The 18,409-nt window shown below is 39.2% G+C and overlaps 2 protein-coding genes across 5 annotated transcripts in view; both read right to left on the bottom strand.

Annotated features, from left to right (window-relative positions):
• LOC122068737 (phosphate transporter PHO1 homolog 3-like) overlaps window positions 1–8,141 on the bottom strand; it is a 34,639-nt gene extending 26,498 nt beyond the window's left edge. For 2 of the 3 annotated variants that reach the window (XR_006137231.1, XM_042632618.1), the window contains exons 1-6: window positions 6,915–8,140; window positions 3,750–4,077; window positions 3,484–3,532; window positions 3,137–3,208; window positions 2,595–2,724; window positions 2,276–2,396 (exon numbers count right to left, since the gene is read on the bottom strand). Coding sequence is in view for 2 of the 3 variants with exons in the window: in XM_042632618.1 (XP_042488552.1) it covers window positions 2,276–2,396; window positions 2,595–2,724; window positions 3,137–3,208; window positions 3,484–3,532; window positions 3,750–4,077; window positions 6,915–7,515 (1,301 nt within the window). In the remaining variant the exon portion in view is untranslated. Of the gene's footprint in view, window positions 1–2,275; window positions 2,397–2,594; window positions 2,725–3,136; window positions 3,209–3,483; window positions 3,533–3,749; window positions 4,078–6,914 lie in introns of all 3 variants that reach the window. The other variant, XM_042632619.1, reaches the window with a different exon arrangement.
• A 640-nt stretch (window positions 8,142–8,781) lies between these two features.
• Window positions 8,782–15,016, bottom strand: LOC122068738 (transcription termination factor MTERF5, chloroplastic-like). Of its 2 annotated transcripts, XM_042632622.1 has the most exons (4): window positions 13,415–15,016; window positions 10,694–10,727; window positions 10,472–10,610; window positions 8,782–9,680 (listed from the first exon to the last, which is right to left on the bottom strand). In XM_042632622.1, exon 1 carries the CDS (start codon window positions 14,688–14,690, stop codon window positions 13,476–13,478), a length of 1,215 nt encoding a protein of 404 aa, XP_042488556.1. In that variant the 5' UTR covers window positions 14,691–15,016; the 3' UTR covers window positions 8,782–9,680; window positions 10,472–10,610; window positions 10,694–10,727; window positions 13,415–13,475. The 2 variants fall into 2 exon arrangements, with proteins under 2 accessions (XP_042488556.1, XP_042488555.1); XM_042632621.1 differs by having other exon boundaries at window positions 10,472–10,727.
• Between the last annotated feature and the right edge of the window lie 3,393 nt (window positions 15,017–18,409).

Genomic DNA, 18,409 nt, shown 5'->3' with positions numbered 1-18,409 from the left:
AGATAGCAATGGTGAATAATATGTTCAAATAGTGTCTGAGTATTTTGGTCATCCATGGTAGGTGGTGCGAAATTTTGGGCCCAAAATTGGAAAATTTGGCTTATATCCACTCAGGGGCATTTTCGGTATTGAAGATGAATATTTTGAAAGATGGATCCTCCATGTAACAGTATGAGCAAAAAAAATTCTTTCTAACGCACCCGATTTTGTCCCGTTTAACATCGAATGAAGATGTTATGGAATCCACAATGTTCAAGGGCATTTTGGTCTCTTTTCATGCCTGAGTCTGATGATCGGGTCTTCTGAAAAATTGTAGAGCTTCGAGTCATGATTCATACCATTTTTGTTTCAAATCAATCCGAATCCGTATGAAGAAGTTATGGTGGTTTTTGCGAAACAGGTCCAAAAATTCCAATTTTGGAATTAGAAAAAGCTCTCGGTGTTGGTGGGATAGTTTCAGCAGTTATTTTATAGTTAGAGGGGGTTCTGTGGTATTTTGATAATTTTGGTCGAAGGGGGCTATTAGCACTGAAAATTGAAGTCAGGAGGGGCTGGTTGTAATATGGGAAGGAGAGCGATCCTAGATCTGTGGATGTGGGCTGGCCACGTAGCCCAAATGCCCATCTAAAGACGCGTGCAACTTGGCGCTGACACATGGTGCAAAAGATTCCTTCGCGATCTCTCTGAGTGGTCCAACGTATCAAGCCTGCTACCCCTGTGCCTCATCTGATCGCATCTCGCTTGTGTGTATCATGCGCGCACCAACACTGCATCAAAGATTCCTTTTGGTTGGTTTTGGTTCATTGCATCAAATCGATCCACATCTGAGGGCTATAATTCCTTCACGCTTTATATGCTTGATCCAACGGCGCTCCACCATGTTGTTGCGCCGACCAATGGTTGGTCAACAACCAATTTGACGATTACATCAGCATCTGACCTTGCATCAGTTATACATCAGATCTGTTTCTAATCCAACGGCCCAGCTTAGAAAGCCATTTGACCAATCCTATGGCTCAAATTTAGGTGCCATTTGAAGATTGATCGGACGGCTGTGAGTCATGCTGCCATACCCCACACTGCCAGCTTGCCCTATGCTAGCCTAGAAAGATTTCAAATGGCTTATTCTGGTTGGGCCAACTTCAAATGGGCATATCTTTTGACCTACAGGACCTAAAGGGTCCATCTAAGTTGCATTTTATTTAGGTTCTCGTGCCCTATCAAATGGAAGGCTGAGAAGAGAGTTTTGGAATAGATAAACACAGTTTTGCAAAAAGAATCTTTCCCCTTTGAGTGTGTGCTATTAAATGGTTTTGGGTGTTTAATCGAGGTTGTATTTACTCCATTAAGAGTAGTTTTGAGAAGGTGGTTGAGTTGCTTTGATGATACAGTTGCTTTGATTCAGCTCACTTCGTGCATTAAAGCTTAAGAAGACAAGGGAGAGAGTTTGTGAGGTATCATGCTTGCAGTGCCTACTTGAAGATTCAAGTCCCTACATAAAAGGGAAGTTGAAGATTCCTGTGTGCAGAGACTTGTTGTGAGACAAACTCTGAGAATATCAGACAAGGGCTGTGAAACTCTCTAACCTAGATTTACATTGCAAATATAGTCTATGATGATGTATGTATGCAAGCTATAATTGGAAATGTTGAGAATGTATGCTAACCTAAACTTGACTGTAGGGCAATCTATATAAGCCCATTCTTCATTTTTGTACAAGGTGTTTAGTGGGTGCTAAACATAGGGGGTCGGTGCTCCCTTGCAATGGGTGTTGCAAATTGTATCGGCATTGTGTTCCTTCTTAGTTGTATGCTGGGTAAACTTGGAAGTGGGTTCTCCAGTTGTAGGTGCAACACTAGTTGAGTATTTGAGTAGATACGAAGCCCTTACAGGCACTACGTGGACATAGGCATATTGCCAAACCTCGTAAATTTCCAGTGTTGTGAATGTGGTTTATTTATGTACTGCATTGTTTAGTAGTGCGTGGTATGTGGAAAGGGTGTGCGCACTTGAAAGTGCCTATGAGAGCCTGAGTGTGCATATGACTGTATAATTACAGCTACAGCTACTTCAGTGATCGTCTCGTCAACATATACGTCAGTTCAGGGAAAATAATTGGACTCACTAATTCACCCCCCCCCCAACCCCTATCAGGGGCTGCAGGGTTACAACAAGGTTGAATTGATATTTTAGCACATCAATATTGGGGAGGAACTTGGGATAACACTGGAAAGTAGAAGCATGAACCATACTTTAGTGTGCTTATTGTATTTACCTGTAAAGAGGAAAAATATTTTCCATATACTGAAAACGTCCTTCACTGTTAAGGATGTCTCTTATATGTATAAGAACAACTATAGCCGCTATGAGAGCAATGGTGCAACCAGAAAGAAAGCCTGTGAACATCAATAAACAAGTAAAAAGTTTATTTAGACCGAAGTCTTTAGAACAATCTTTTGATAGAGGTGTAGTGGAACTCTTTTTCATCATTTGAGGAAAAAAAAAGAGGCATTTAAAAAGAAAATGTTGTTCTCTCCTCTGTATTCTTATAGATTCTCTAAAGAGAAGTAATAAGTTCTACTTGGTATTCTTACCCCAGAAAAATGATACTCTATGTTTTCCTTTTATCGCTTTTGGCCTCAAAGTATTCATTCCTTTTCTGCGGTTTCCATTTGAAAAGTGCTTAATGAAGGCAGCTTCTACCCTCTCCATAAGCCTACTAACCTGCAATGGTAAATAGTGCACCAAGTGGTAAACTTAATTAAAAACAGAATTTCATTAAGGGTAAGCCAACACAAGCAGTATATCATTCATGATTTCCTCAGTAAAAACATGACACTTCAATCACAAAAGCAGAACCTACAGATTTAAGCAGTCCAGATCCAATAAACTCCACAATTTAATCAATGACATTGGAAGATCAACTATGATACAATTGCTCTTATAGATTAATAGAAATATAATTTAGTTGATAATTCCTGGAAACAGGAAAGGGATGTAAATCAAGGATTTTTTTTCTGAATACAAAAGGAAGTGGGATAATAATTCCTTTGAAAGACATGAGGTTTCTCTATTCATGCTACCATTTGTGCTCTATTTATGGTTCACAGATGAATGGAAAATGCATTAATCTAACCTCATCAGAGCTTCCAAGGTAAGAATTGTCCATCATCTTTAGGTAAGACTTCGAAGCACTCCTTGAAGTGACCTGCAATATTATAAAATACAGACACTATTAAATGATTGTGGATGTCCAGCACCTGAGTAAACACAGATTCTTCTGAAGCAAATCTTCCAAAGGAAAAATTGAGTTGAATGTTCATATGAAGTCTAATAAGGTATATATGGGAAGGAAAAGATCTATTCCATTCTTATTTAAAATATCCTCCAGACTTAAAACATAATGGAAGAAACTTTATTTTCCTTTGAACCTCCTATACTAGTCTCCAGGAAGTTTGGTTAAAGAAACAAGAAAGAACTTACCTTGTCATACTTCTTCATGATCTTGGAAAATGCCAAGATATTCATAAAGCTGATACATCCAGTAGAGAAAAAGTCAGAGACACTCAAAAAGTGAAAATAAGTTGTCCCTGTTCAAAACAAACATTCAAACTAGTAAGCTGGGATCAAACTTGTGACATAGCCATTGGATAAAATCAAAACAATTTCAGCCACAGGAATGAGCCCCTAGCCTCTCTTTCTTGTTTGGTTGCCAAAGAGGAGGCCTTGTATAGACAAAAAATAATTACCAGTAGCTTTTTATTGATCTAAGCTTTTGGTGGAACTCAATAAAGGCCCTCTCCAGTTGTTCTTCAATTTTCCTCAGCTCTTCTCTGCTGAAAGTCAATTCATGGTCCGAACCCACTAGCACGCTCTTAAGTATCGACCACGGAGTTTCATCTGTGACATTGATCTTGAAATGCTCCAAGACTTGTAAAGGAGTTGGTCTGCGACTATTCCTCTTTCCTCCAGCATTCTTCTGATTGCTAGATTTGGCTTCATTAGATCCTTTGTCCATGCCTTGTGGATATCCTTCACTGCTCAACTCTTCATTTATTACTTCCATATGTGCCATTCCTTCACATCAATGTTGCAGAGTAAAACTATAAGAGTGTGTGGCCTTGTGGATCTAATTGGGGGAGGTGCTCATGCTTCCTAATTGTGCTGTAAGTCACTCATGTTTGCCGAAATTGCAACCCTTAATATAGTTCCTGATCGTCTAAAAGGAGAGAGGAGTGAGGCCCATTCATAGGGACATGTTTCCCCCTCCAACCCAACTTCTTCCACCATGGCACTCTGCAAGAATACAACTTCAAAGACCCATTCCCTATTTCTCGTGCTCACACCATTCCAAAGCCTTGGGTACTCAAGTCCCAAAGTTCTTGGTTCATCAAACCCTGTTTTAACTTCTCTCTCCCGTCCCTCAAGTCAGCCAAAAAGGGAACACTAAGTAGGCAGAGCAGATCATAAATAATCTAATTTCTAAACAAAATGAGTCCTTTTGAAAAAAAATTTAACACAATTTAATGGAAGATGTCAGCTGGCTTAGCTGTTAAAAGTCTTGGGATTGTTGTAACAGAGACTTGGTATTGAGTCCCACCTTCGCCCTCCCTTTTTCCTTGTATTCATCCCTTATTCCCCAAGTAAATGTCTACAAAATCAATTTTATGACCCAAAAGAAAATGTCCTGCAATTACACTTCAATCTCTACCCTGATAAGGAATCAGTCAAAGAGAGGCAAGGTGGCCCAAGGAGTGAGCCCCATCCCTCTTTCCTTTTAGATGACCTGGAGCTCTCTTAGTTTTGAAGTCTTATGTTGACAGGGAGACTCTTTTTTTGGTAGAGACACAGTGAGACTTGGCACCATAAATGTGAGATGGTGAGCAAACATTTGGATAACATTAGGAGATACAACAACAAATTACCCGGGGGGTGGGGGCAGCTAATTGGTCTAATATTTTCAAATGCTTAGTTATAGTCAACTGGAAGCTAGGGAAATTGAGAAAAACAAAAACAAGAAATTGCAGCATAATGGATTGAAATAGGGATAACCTGCAAAGCATACTCCAAACATACTTATTTTGTATTGCTAAAGCAATGTATATATATATATATATATATATGTAATTTCTCCACAGTTCAAAAAATGTGCCAAAATTAGAGTATGATAAAGTAAAATAATTGGAATAATATGCAAAGAATAAGCCAAAGATGCTCACATTTTGGACTTAAATTAGAACTCAAATCGCAGAGATATTATATCTACTGTATTTGTTTATACACGAAGACGAAGTTATTATGATTCAAGCAATGAGCATATGCTGCCACATAGAATTTTCCATTTTTGGGTCCAATAATTGCAGCAATTAAGCATAAATGGCTTTAAATTTCCTGCCATTTTAAGAAAAAATGCTCCTCTACACAGGAAATCCAGCCTAATTTCCTTGCTAAAACAATATCCATAGTAATTGAAATGACCATCCAGCACAAGCCCAAGTATAACAACTTCCAACAATGCTTGAATCATGATCTCCCATGGGGCTGGATAGAATGTTTTGGACCCAAACATGAAGCCAATAACACAATTAAGGACTACTTTATGGGTCTTCCAGATAGAAATCACAAACTGGCACTCTCTGGTTTTGCTGATTGTGCAAAGAGACATGTACCATACATAACACAAATTGATGTAGATTAATAACCAAAATAGGCTTGTTTTATTAGGTTAGCCTAGGGTCGGGTTGCATATGTGTTGGGCCTTCAATCCATGTGGTTTGGAGTGTATTGGGCCACTTTTATGGGTCTAAAAGAGGAACTCTAAGATTGAGTATGGGATTACGAGTTAGTTTCCTTTTAGTTGGGTTTTGATTGAGTTAATTAGTTTCTAATTTCAGTACCTAGTTAATTTCTAATTTCAGTATTTCTTATTTCCTATTTTCTATTTTTAATTTTAGTAACTAGAGGACTTGCTTTTATTTAGTTTCCTATTTCAGTTTTGGAAACTAAAGTGAATTTCTATTATTTGTAAGCCTCCATCATTATTATAAATAAAGGAGAGGGCTCTCATTAAGCCTCACGATTTATGAATGAAAAAAAAAAGCTTGCTGCTATGTCCTATGTCTCTGCCGGGACTGTTGTATGTTTGATCACAATGGAAGGGAATGGTGTTTGATCCATTCGACTCCTTGAGGTGGGAAGCCCAGGAGGATCTGATACAAGTGTTTTATTCTTCTTTTCAAGGTTATCTACAAGGTTCATCGACTCAGGTAAGAGATCTGACTGATTGTAAAATTCTGGGTTAAGAACTTAGTTTTCTCTTCTATCGGCCCCTTTCTGTTCTGAGATTTAAACCATCTGATGGGTCTGAAAAGTGGATCGAGTGTGAGTCTTACCTTGAAGGAGACTCCATCCTAATCTGGGCATAATCAGACCAGGAATCCATTAGATCTAAGAATTCTCTTATTCTGGCCTATTGGGACTCCTGCCCAGATCTGTCCAGAAATTCTGAATCAATTGTTCTGGAATTTGTGCATGGTTTTGGCTACTGTTTCCGTATGGTTCAGTCCCTGTAATTGGTGTGTATGGTCATTTGATTTTCTGATTGCTATTCTGCTGCTGGACTACTGAAATAACTGTACTCGATAGAGCTGATCTGTACTTGATTAATTCTGCCTTCTTGGTATTTTGCCGTTGGGTTATTTGTGGTTGCTTGGTTGTTCTTTGGTAAAAGTTCCTGCAGTTGAGACTTGGTTGGTTTATCCCTATCCTAGTCTACATTACAAATTAGGCCAACGGTTGACCATGGAACTCGTCTCCTTTATAAAGTTATGAGAAATTGTACTTAAGATTTGGGTTTAATGTGTTCTTTTGGGTGAAAGCGTTTAATGTGCTGAATCATAATTGTAGATAGATACCAGATCCAGATGTTCTAGTGTTGTTGACCTTGGAGGAGGGAGTAAGTGCCTCTGCTTCATCTTCTTCTGCAGCTGCAAATTCAAACCTTAAACTGGGATTGTGAACCTGGACACGGAAGGCAACCAGAGCATCCACCTGCTTGTTGAGCTTCTTGGCCTCCTTCTGGACTTCCTCAACCTTAGACTTGTAGAAATTGAGCGCCTTATTGAACTCCTCATCCAGTGCGTCGAAGAAGAGAAGCTCGTACTCTCCTCCTTCCTCCGACGACATGAGGAACGTTGTCTCGTATTTGCTTGTTTCGGAATTTTGATCCTCCCCCAATGGCACCATGTTCACCAGAATCACTTGCTCCTCCTCAGGAACGGCAGATGATCGTCGACGGGTCAGCACATTTAAGGCCCTGTATGCGGATTCCTTCCGCTTCAGGGCACTTGTCGTCAACTTGGACGGAGTTCTTGGAGTGGAGGCCCTGTTGGAATTCCGATCTCTGTCCGTGTGGCTTTTGATATCTTTCAATAAGGACTTGAGGTGGTGGTAGTTCATGTAAGCATCCTGCCACTCCGGAACCATCTGTGACACCAACTCTTTTCCAAACTTCATAATTAATATGATCTACTGTATCCCTTTTGATCAGCATAAACCACTACACTGTTTCTCTCCAATTGTAATGCTTCTTCTTCTCAGACTCACTAAGCTCTGGAGTCCCTCTTAAAAGAACAAAGGGTTAACTAATTGCTGCTCCTAAATTCAACCAACCTGAATAAAGATGGGTTCTTCAGCTCTGAAAATTTGAAAGGGTCGTTGCCAATATGGGTCACTGATATTATGCAATTCAGGGACGAGGATAAAGATCGAATGCAGTTTAAAGAATGTAATTGGGTAGTTGGGCGTCTCCATCTCTGATTTGGCCCATTATTAATCACCTTCTTCATCTGTGATGCAGAAGAGGAACGGTTAGTTAGCCAGGGCTCTGTTTTCGATGTGTCAATTGCAATCGTTATTGCAGATAAAGGAGTTTTTTTGTTTTGAACATCTGGGTGGGCTAACAATTGAGAAATCTCTAATCAGGAAGTTGACGATGTCGCTGCAAATGCCAAGTGGCTGGCGTTGGCTATTGGAAATTTGAGAAGTCTCTGAATTGACGAAGGAGAGAAGGAGAAGCAGTTGGAGATTGATGGTTGCCCTTCTCTTATGCCGTTGCCTACGGCTTAGGAAATATTTTTAGTCCAAGCATAAGAGAGAATGCTTAGAAATTAGAATACAATCGAATTGAATTTGATTAGTAATTATTTCCATTTTATCTGACAGTGTCTTCCATTGCCCATCTGTAATTTCTAACTTCGTAGGACTCAAAGCATCAATTCGCAACATTCCCTTTTGATTCACCTCCCTAGCTACCAGTACCTCAGACGAAGAAAATTAAAAACCACATGGGATGAGATGGTTACTGAAGGTGATGTTTCATGGATCCTTCCTACTGATGAGATGATCTGAGCCTACTTTGGTGTTCCAATGGTGTCTGGATCTCCTCTTTTCATTTGAGAATTGTTTTTATGGCCTAGCCTGGCCTGATGCTAATGTGATTCATAGAGCACTGAAGTTATGGAAGCCAGACTCCTTGATGATTATAGTGATTGAGGCATGATTTTTTGTGTCTCGCTTTCGCTTTCGTTCTTGTTCCCATTCCTATATCCAAGACAGTAGACTTTCAGCACCTCCATGGAAATAAACCTCTTTGCAGGGTTCAGTACTTGATGCAAATATAAGGTTGTTCTAACCCTCCTAACTCCCCCATGGCCCTCTCTGATTTTGTCAAGGAGCGCACCAGGTGCCACAGTGAATTACTATTTTCCCACACAATAATAATGAAAGTTAAAAAAACCGACATTGAGTGTAACTTTAGAAGGTGGAGATGAATGCAATTCCCTAGAACAAAAGTAAATTCCTTCTCCCCCACCCCCAAGTTACTAATGTTTTATTGATATATAGATAATGTAAAGCAAAGAAATTCTGTGTAAGTCACAAATCCTGGTGAAAAAACAAATAAAATTTGACAACAATATGACAGCAGACATCATCTAGCTACCCTGGAATTGGGTATTGTGTGATCTACATATGACTTCTCCTTCATGCCACCAGCCTTTGCTACTTTATCAGTTATGGAGTGGCAGAATCTTGGATCCAATAGAACAGGGTTTTCATGGCTTCCAGCATTGATCTTTCATGCCTGATTAAGCTTGTATTCTCCAAAGGCCACTCATCTCAGCCAGCATTCATCTAGGGATGATCTCTGAATCTCCCTCCATGTAGGCCATAACGAATTTAACCAAATCTAATCCCATAAGAGCATTGGGTTCAGCTTCTGTTGAATCAGTTGTGCCAATGGGGGCTGCATAACAAATAACCAGTTCAGACCTGATATTCTGAACAACACCTCCAATTCCAAAAGAACCAAGTTACCGAAAGAACATATATCAAACTTCAGTTTGATGCTCCATTTGGGTAATATCAATCCTTTCAAATAATATTTCTAGTAAATCTAGAATATTTATCCTGATTGTATTTGTTGAAATTCTCCAGAATATATTCTGAGTTGAAGCCCACCATGCTGCCTCAGTGATCATCGTACCAAACACTTGATCTGCACCATTCCTTACATTACCAAATGCTTTATTTCTTCCTCCCAGATGATTCCAAATTCCTTCCAACAAAAGGTATCTCCACAGCAGTCTTCCCTGTGGCTAAGTATCAGTAATTGCCACGATCTGATTAAGTCAACCATGCTATAAGGTAATGCACTGAAGGTAAAAAAACATGAACCCACGCCATTCTTTCAAAACAACAATCAATAAAGAGGGTGAATATTGACTAACCAACTCTGGCATATGGGGCAAAATTAGGTTTTAAAGGCCAGTGACTCCTTTTCTGGAGATTGCTATCAGTGTTATATTTCTCAAGACAATCCCCCCCCCCCCACCACAGCAATTCTGTTTCAAAAATCATTTCCAACTCCTCAGTGTATTTAGGAATCATGCAGTCACTGGTCTCATTGCTCATGACGTCATGATTGCGGTATGCAATTCACTGTAACACCCAAAACATTGCTCACCCTCCATTGTAGAGGCCAAAGCTAGAGCAGCAATCAACAGAATTAGCATGCAAGCTAATGGAGGCTAAGCTGATGGAATAAAACATACGGATTGAAGAAGAATTGAAGATAGTGATAGAAAGTATTTGAAAAAAAAAGCAGCAATGAATTGGAAGAAAATTTTAAACACTGAAGACATTCATTTGAAGTTGGCAGTGAGAAGATAAGAAAATTTCTCCAGATGTTGAGCGAAGGAAATGGAGCAGATGATCATCTTGCACAACAGAGGCTCATTCAAAGAATCCCAGAGATCATGTCTCCACATCATATAGTTTACTTTCAGGTGTTCTCTCGACTGTTTCCTTACTTTGTTTAGTTTTCCCAAATGTTTACCCACAACCCAAACCACCCCCCACCCCCAGCCCAAAAAAAAAAAAAAAGAGTAAGATTGAAGTTAACCTCATGTACCTGCGGAAACTACAAGCTCCATTATGCACCTCCACTGTAGGATCTGCCTTGTACCATAAGCATTCCTACATAAAAACATGCCACCTGGAAGACTTAATCTCAAGAGTGTGCAGGGCTAGAAGTCTAGAACTCCCTTTCCCTGGAACAAGAGCATGTCCCGACATAAGCATGCCTCTTTTTGATAATGGTTGATCTAGTAAGGTATTCCTGATGGAGGCTTACCATCAAAGAGCTGGAAAGGAGTGAGAGGCAATTGCTGCAAATACAAGGTCAGATTAGAAGGGAAGGTGCAAAGTGGATTCCAATCAAAAGAAAGAAAAAAATAATGATGTTTCCTCAGAAAAAAAATATTCAGGAAAAGAATACCATCAAACTTTCTGAGTATTCCTAAAAGCCAGCTGACCGCATGCATATCAATGACCCTTACTGAAATACATGGTACAGATTGTTTGGACTTTGAGAAACACCATTGAAAGTGAACTCAAGAAAAAGAACAAAAACCCTGTAAGTCAAACCTTGCCTCCGCCACACTTAGATGAAGGAATAGGTGAAGATTTGAGTGAACCAACTTCTCAGCAACATAAAATAACATCCACATTTATCGGATCAATTTAGTCCTGTATCAGAAAGAAATCTGTACACCTAGTAGGAGCCTTCAAAAAGGCTCCTTACCAAAGATTGACCACCTTCAAATAAAAAGTGAAAAGAGAAATCGAATTTTTACAAAATTCAAATCCATCCTCCCCTTGCTCCTTTTGAGAGAGATTGATTTCACCTTCATTATATTTTACCCTAAAAGTAGCAGCCCACACCAACAGAGTGGTGATAGAAAGCATAGTTGTCAATGGCAACTAGGCGAACCAAGGCATTCAAGAAAACAAATTTTGAGGTGACACCAGCAAGGTGCCAGTCCAGGCAAAACCAACCGGATGCCTAGGTGATGCCTTGACAACTATGATAGCATGAACGGAAGCAGCATTCCCCAAGCATGGAAGTCATTTTCAAGACCTAAAAGCATTCACCCACCCATGGTTCAACAGATTTTTCTTTAAAGGAAATGACTAGATTTAAACCAATAGCTTCTCTAGCCTTGTGTATCATTAATTGCATGTGTCCACAATAACTCTTTTTTTGATATGGTGTACATATTGGTCCCCAGAGAAGCCACAGTACTTGGTGATGATCATTATTGAATCTCCCCTGTTCTGCCTCAAGATTTGAAAATTTCCAACAAATTGTCAAGTTGAGAAAATTATAAGAACTTCTCAAAAGTTTAACAAGGTAAGAGCATAAATGATGGTGATTCAAGTATTCAGACAGAATAAGATGATAGTTGACTGGTTCAAGGTCACAAACATCCATTAAAACTGCAATACCTTTGGGCAACAAGCTTCTAAAGAAACTCCTAAACCTACCTTTCTGAATAGCAAAATTTTCCGCATACAAGACCAGCGGTAATTCTTTTTGGCATCCCATTGAGATAGCAATGCTTGTCCCTATGTATATTTGATCTTCATCCATCACATAAAGAACATGCATAGACTATTTCTATGTTTTTCAGCTTCAACCTCTTCCTGCTTTTAACAAAAAAAAAAAAAAAGACCATAACAAAAGTAACCTTAAACAGTCATTCGAATCCTGCATAGACCACCCCATCATCTCAACCCATCTAATAAACAGGACATATCATATAGAAGGTGGAATCAAGATTCTGCAGAATCCATGAAACAAGAGCCACGGATCCATAATGTACTACGGTAGGGAAAGGATTTCAGAAGCAGAAATATCTGTACTCTGTACCACCCATATTTGTATGCAGTTTTTTCAAGTTAAGGGGGTGGGGGTTGAGTTTGGGGATGGATAACTTCTATATGTTCTACACTATAAGCTCATCCTTTTACAGCATACATTACAAGCTCATCCTTTTACAGCATATACTACAAGCTCATCCTGTGCCAGACTCGAAGCTGATGTTTGCTTATGTTCTCAAAGGCACTAAACGGTCATCCAAGTACAAAACAATCAAACAACTCAGCCTTTTCCCAACTGAATGGGGTTGGCTACATGGATCTGGGAGAGGGTAAAATAAAAGAAAAAGAAAGAAAAAGGAAAATGATTGAAAAATGGAAGAGACAAGGCAATACCACAGGAACATCCCACTTACAAGCGATCGGCTACATAAATCTTTGCCCTCCAAACAGCTCTACTAGCTGTCACACCAGAGTCAAGATCGAGCTTCTGCATGTCTTTCCTCACAACATCATCTATGGTCATTTAGGCCTGCCCTTAGCTCTTTTAGCTCTTTCCATGCGAATCTAATCACTCCTCCTTAGTAGGGCGCATCCCACAGCCTCCGTTGAACATGGTCATACGACCTTAAACAACATTCTTGGAGCTTGTCCTCAATCGGGGCAACTCCCAAATCAGCTCTAACTTGCTCATTCCTTACCCTATCTCTCTTAGTTTGCTGCACATTCATCTCAATATACTCACCTCTGCAATACTCAGCTTATCTATATTACCCTTCTTGATTGCTAACATTCTGCCCCATACATCATAGCCGGTCGTACAACAGTTCTGTGGAAAATAGTCATGCAAGTAATACCTACTAAAAGTTCAAAGCAGAAGCCATTTCTCTTGAAATTCACAACTAGTCTCACATGTTTGATTACAATGATGGTAAGGCATTAATGTCCACTCTGTGGACACAGCAAACCTTTTGGTCTCTATATGATGTTCATATGAAGTATGAACAATGAATGTGCACTGCTACAATGTTTTTCATGTAGTAAGACAGTAATTCCTGCTCCGTGGACTACTCTGATGTTCATATGAACAATAAATGGTACACTGCTATAATGTTTTTCCTGGGAGGATGTAAGAGCAACACAATCACATTCGCATTTCAAAAGAAAATACAATTTTGATGTGCCAAAGGCATACCTCTTCTCCTTGTCCTAACTGTAATGAAAACAAACCAAGTCCCCCTGCTGCCTTTAGGAGATCAGACTACTGCTTTCAATTCAGGATCCTTTCGAAGATTCCCACTTCTTTCCTTCCTAAACTCTTTGTAAGCTCCAAGCAGATCCAAACCGTCCATATTCTTGAACTTGTTAACATAGCGTTTCACAAATTTATCCTCAATAACGCAAAATGCCGCCGCATAATCAATCTTTCTTGAAACCAAACCCATTGAACGCAATTTCTGGATCCATCTATAACGGGGCATCAACCTCGTTTCCATGCTAAGACCCATAATCAGGGGACATTTCAGCAGCAGCTCACGAGGATTATCCATCGTCGAGAGAAAGAAATCCAACTTACACTTCAAGTTCTCTTCATTCAATCTGAAAACTGAGGGAGACGACTTGAATAACACGTACTTATCAGATTCCTCAAACCCAAAATTACTAAAAATATCCAATTTCCTGGAAAGTTTCTCTTTGGACACGGTAGTCACCACATACAGAACATTCGCATAGGCCTCCGGTGAAGAACTACAAGTTAGCCCGAATTGCTCCACAATCTGACAAGCCACAGCCAGTTGCTCCAATTTCATAACCAAAACTTTAGGAGACTTATAAATAAGCGTCGATAGCGGAGGCCCCTCGAGGCCCTTCTGAAGCAAGAACCCAACGTTTCTCCGCAAAACCTTATCAGGGTCACTGCTGAGGACCCAGGGACATCGCTTGAGAGCGAAGCGAACCTTCTTGTCGTCTTGAAGGATGTCCCTTAAGACATCAATACAGGGCAAAATACGGCGATCGACGCTGTTGCCCAAGCAGTTGGCGGAGGAGACGACGAGGTCCGCGAGTTCTTTGCCGGAAGCACCAAGAGATTCGAAAATCTTGACCTTGGGCAGGAGGGAAGATTCGATGCCGGCGGTGATGATGCTTGGCCGGCGACTGATGGTGGCGGAGAGTTGAGATTCAGAGAGACCGATTCCGCGGAGGAAGGCGAGGACGGTGTCGGGCTTTTGGGGTGATTTTATGTGGAGGAGGCGCTTTGAAGCGTGTACGGCTTTCTCTCTTGGCCACCCGAAGGAACGGATGAAGTAATCCACCATGAAAGGAGAAGATTCTGAAACCTGCACTGAAGGTTCTGATGGTGATGTTGAGGAACATAAGGTAGAAGATTTGAAGGAAATGTGATAGATAGGAGATACAGGAAATCTAAAGAGAGGAAGCTTTGGAGCTGCCAGCTTCAGCTTCATCTTCATCCGCCTCTTCCTTGCAGAGAAACAAGGAAACCCTCTAGACTAAAAGACTGAAGAAGCCTCTGAAGCAGTGAAGCTGGTTGGGTTTAAGCATGGCATGGATCAGCTCTTTTGAGTCCAGAAGAAGGGTAAATTCGTCATATCGTATGTTCAAAAGCAGAACCTTATCCACAAGAAACCACAAATTATAAAATCAACGGCTACATTTCATGACCCGTTAAGGACGAGAGTTGCAGAGAAAGCTCTGGTAGCCTCTTTGAGGAACTGATGCTATCGGATTTCCTCTTGGAATCTGCATTTAGAAACTCAGTTTGGGACAGGGTGTGTCAATCGGTGGGTTTGGATCAGTTTTGGTTTGGTTTGGTCTTTTATCGTTTTTTTTTTTTCTGTCAGTTTGGTTTTTGTTTGATTTTGGTTTTGCATGTAAACCTGGTTGCGTTTGGTTGTCATTCAAAAAAAACGTTTTTTTGGATTAAAAATATAAAAAAAAAATTGGTGTCAACTTTGCACTATTTGACAACGTTTCATTTTTGTGTTTTCTTATTCCCAAAAACGGAGAAATAGCCTAAGAGCTTTTGATAAAAAGTTATTTCGTTTCATCCATTTCTATAAACATAAATTAAAATTTATACCTATTTACAATTCTAGAAACAACTTTGACAAAACAAGTCGGACTTGTTTCATCGTTTCTAGAAAAGAATTTGAGAGAGAAAAAAAAGGTTGTGCCCGATAAATCTTTCAATTATTTCAACTTAAAAAGAGGCAACCGAACCCTCTCTCCCTTTTGGGCATCTGATGATACTATTGGGTTTTTTAGTGGCATTATGTCTGCAAAAAAAGTTTCAAAAAACAGGTTTATCAAACACCAAAAAATTCGTTTTTGTTTCCAGAAATGTGAAAAATCATTTCTGCCGTTTCTAGACACAGAAACAGCTGAAACGTTATCAAACAATGTATTTTTTTTTTTTTTTAACGAAAAGAGAAAGAAAAAAAAAACGCTAGAAATGCAAAATGATGGAACGACGAAACCTTGTTCCGCCATTTCTGTTTCGTTCCAAATAAAATAAATTAAAATTGAACAACTAGGTAATCTTTCCTAAAACAGGTTCACCAATCACCATTTTTTTCTTTAAACAGCATTTCTACAAAGAAACTGAAAATACAGTTTTTGACACGAAACATCATTTCTAGAACTAAATGACTATCAAATGCAGCCTAAGGCACCATTTGATAACATTTCAGTGTCTAGAAACAGCAAAAACGGATTTTCACATTTCTAGAAACAAAAACAGATTTTTTGGTGTTTGATAAACCTGTTTTCTTGAAACGTTTTTTGCAGACATAATGCCACTAAAAAAACCCAATAGTATCATCGAATGCGCAAAAGGGAGAGAGGGTTTGGTTGCCTCTTTTTAAGTTTAAATAGTTGAGAGATTTATCAGACACAATAGCCTTTTTTTCTCTCAAATTCGTTTTTATAAACAACGAAACAAGTCCGACTTATTTCTTCAAAATCATTTCTAGAATTATAAATAGACATAAATTTTGATTTATGTTTCTAGAAACGGGTGAAACGAAACAACTTTATCAAACGCTTTTTAGGTTATTTCTCTGTTTCTAGAAATAAGAAAATGCATCAACAGTAGAAACAGAACGTTGTCAAACGATGCCTAGTCAAATAAATGAATAAAAAATACGTTGCTTTTTTTTTATGACTTTGAAGTTGGTATCGATTTTTTATCGAGTTATATAAGTTTCGGTCTAATTTTTTAAGTTCAATACAATTTCATAACGGTTTCAATGCGGTCTAATTTGGTTTGGTCTCAAAAACCTTATCCCAAAACATAATCAAATAGGCTCACATAGGTTTGGACTCGATTTGGTTTTGATTGGTTTCATCCTTCAGGCTAGGTTTTGACACCCATACTTACGGGTTACCTTGAGTTGTCAATTAGTCATGCCAACGAGGGTCCATATGATCAAGAAGAGAGAGAGAGAGAGAGAGAGAGAGAGAGAGAGAGAGAGTGATAATGCAAAACCCACATAGTTAAGGTGAGAGGGCATGGAAAGCATCCCACACTGTCATTGTGAGAATTGTTTCCCTAGATTTATGTAGACATCCCATTATCCATACCGACCGATGCAGACAAACAAGGATCAAAATTAAACTATAAAGGCCTATCTGTAATAAACTGGAACTTCCTTGATCATTAGCATCCCTCAGTATAAAAGCTTACAATCATAAAACTGAGAAGAGAGGTATCTAGTAATGTCCTCAATCACAGGCCGGATCGATAAGGCTGAGTTCTTAGAGGAATCAGTCAAATAAGAGATGACTTCCTGGTTATCGCTCTCCACCAAAAGTGTGTATGATCCTTCACATAAAGCCTCTATAAGGACCTCATGGATTGCAACTGCTTCGCCCACTAAGGCATGAAATGGCAGTAGGGTTAAGAACTAGTGAGATGAAAGTATTGAAGACGGATTAAGTGTAACAGAATTGACGGGGTGATAAGAGTCGTGGAAACATTTGTTTCTTTCATATTTTGGACCTTGGCTCCATGGAACAATATGCTACTGCTGAAACATGGAAGAATTGAAATCTTAGATCAAAACACTATATATAGATGGTATGAACTACCAAAACAAGAATTCTTGAACAACGATCAAAGCCTATTACTCACTACAGCCAAAAATTTCCATTAATGAAACGAGCAGATTGATGGAATTTCCAGGGAGATGGAGCTGGAATTGGATGGATTTGAACAATACCAAGAAAGGGCTGGTTGTGTTACTAGGAGAAATTCTCTTTAGAATGACGCAGCTTGGGTTTGGATTGTACTTCGTTTTTCCTTCACCCACGATGATGGAGGAATCCCTTCATTACCGCCATTGGTCCCATTTGATTGGAATAGGGATTAGTTTATCCGACTTTGTGCAGTAAAGGGAGAGTTTATGATGACAAAGGAGTCCAATCACATATTCAAATCACCAACGGTGTGAGAGAGAGGATTCTTCCTTCTACACATGGTGAAAGGAAAATTTTTGCCTCAAATATTTACTCCAGAAATATTTGCCTAAAATATTTACTCCAGAAGCAGGGCACATGCTTGTGCTCACGGTTCTATTTTCTAGATTCAAGATTATCGATAGTTTGAAAAATCCAAATGCTTGAAACTTTTTAAAGAAAAAAAAAAAAAAAACAAAGAGCACATCAATGTACAGACCAAAGAGGCCGCACAGGAGCATCTTCAGCACAAGGACAACACAGTCTTTTTGCAACTGTGTCTAGGGATGAATCTGCACCACCTAAGCCAGCAGGTAGTATTCTTTCTTCCAAAAATTTCGTATAGAGGGGAATGCCGATTGAAAGGAGAGGGAGAATTGGATGATATAGAGGGGACTGCCGATTGAAAGGAGAGGGAGAATTGGATGATATCCTTGTGTTCCCATAGACTTACAAGAAGAAAAGTTCCAGTCATCAATTTAATATTGTTTTTCTCAGGGGAAAGGGAGAGAGGGAGCAGACTCCAGAGAGGGTTCTGGGAGTAGGGTTAATAATTTAGCTCATAATCCTTATTTTTATTTGTAAAATATAACAATAACCTCAATAAAATTTTTGGAATTTATAGTTCAGTTATCACCTGTTTTACAAATCTACTAACTTTTGTCTGATTGGTAATATATATATATATATATATATATTTTTTTTTTTTGGGGGG

Source organism: Macadamia integrifolia, unplaced genomic scaffold (genome assembly GCF_013358625.1).
Source record: "Macadamia integrifolia cultivar HAES 741 unplaced genomic scaffold, SCU_Mint_v3 scaffold456, whole genome shotgun sequence".
Taxonomy (NCBI): Eukaryota; Viridiplantae; Streptophyta; class Magnoliopsida; order Proteales; family Proteaceae; genus Macadamia; species Macadamia integrifolia.
This window is presented reverse-complemented; position numbering and strand designations above follow the sequence as displayed.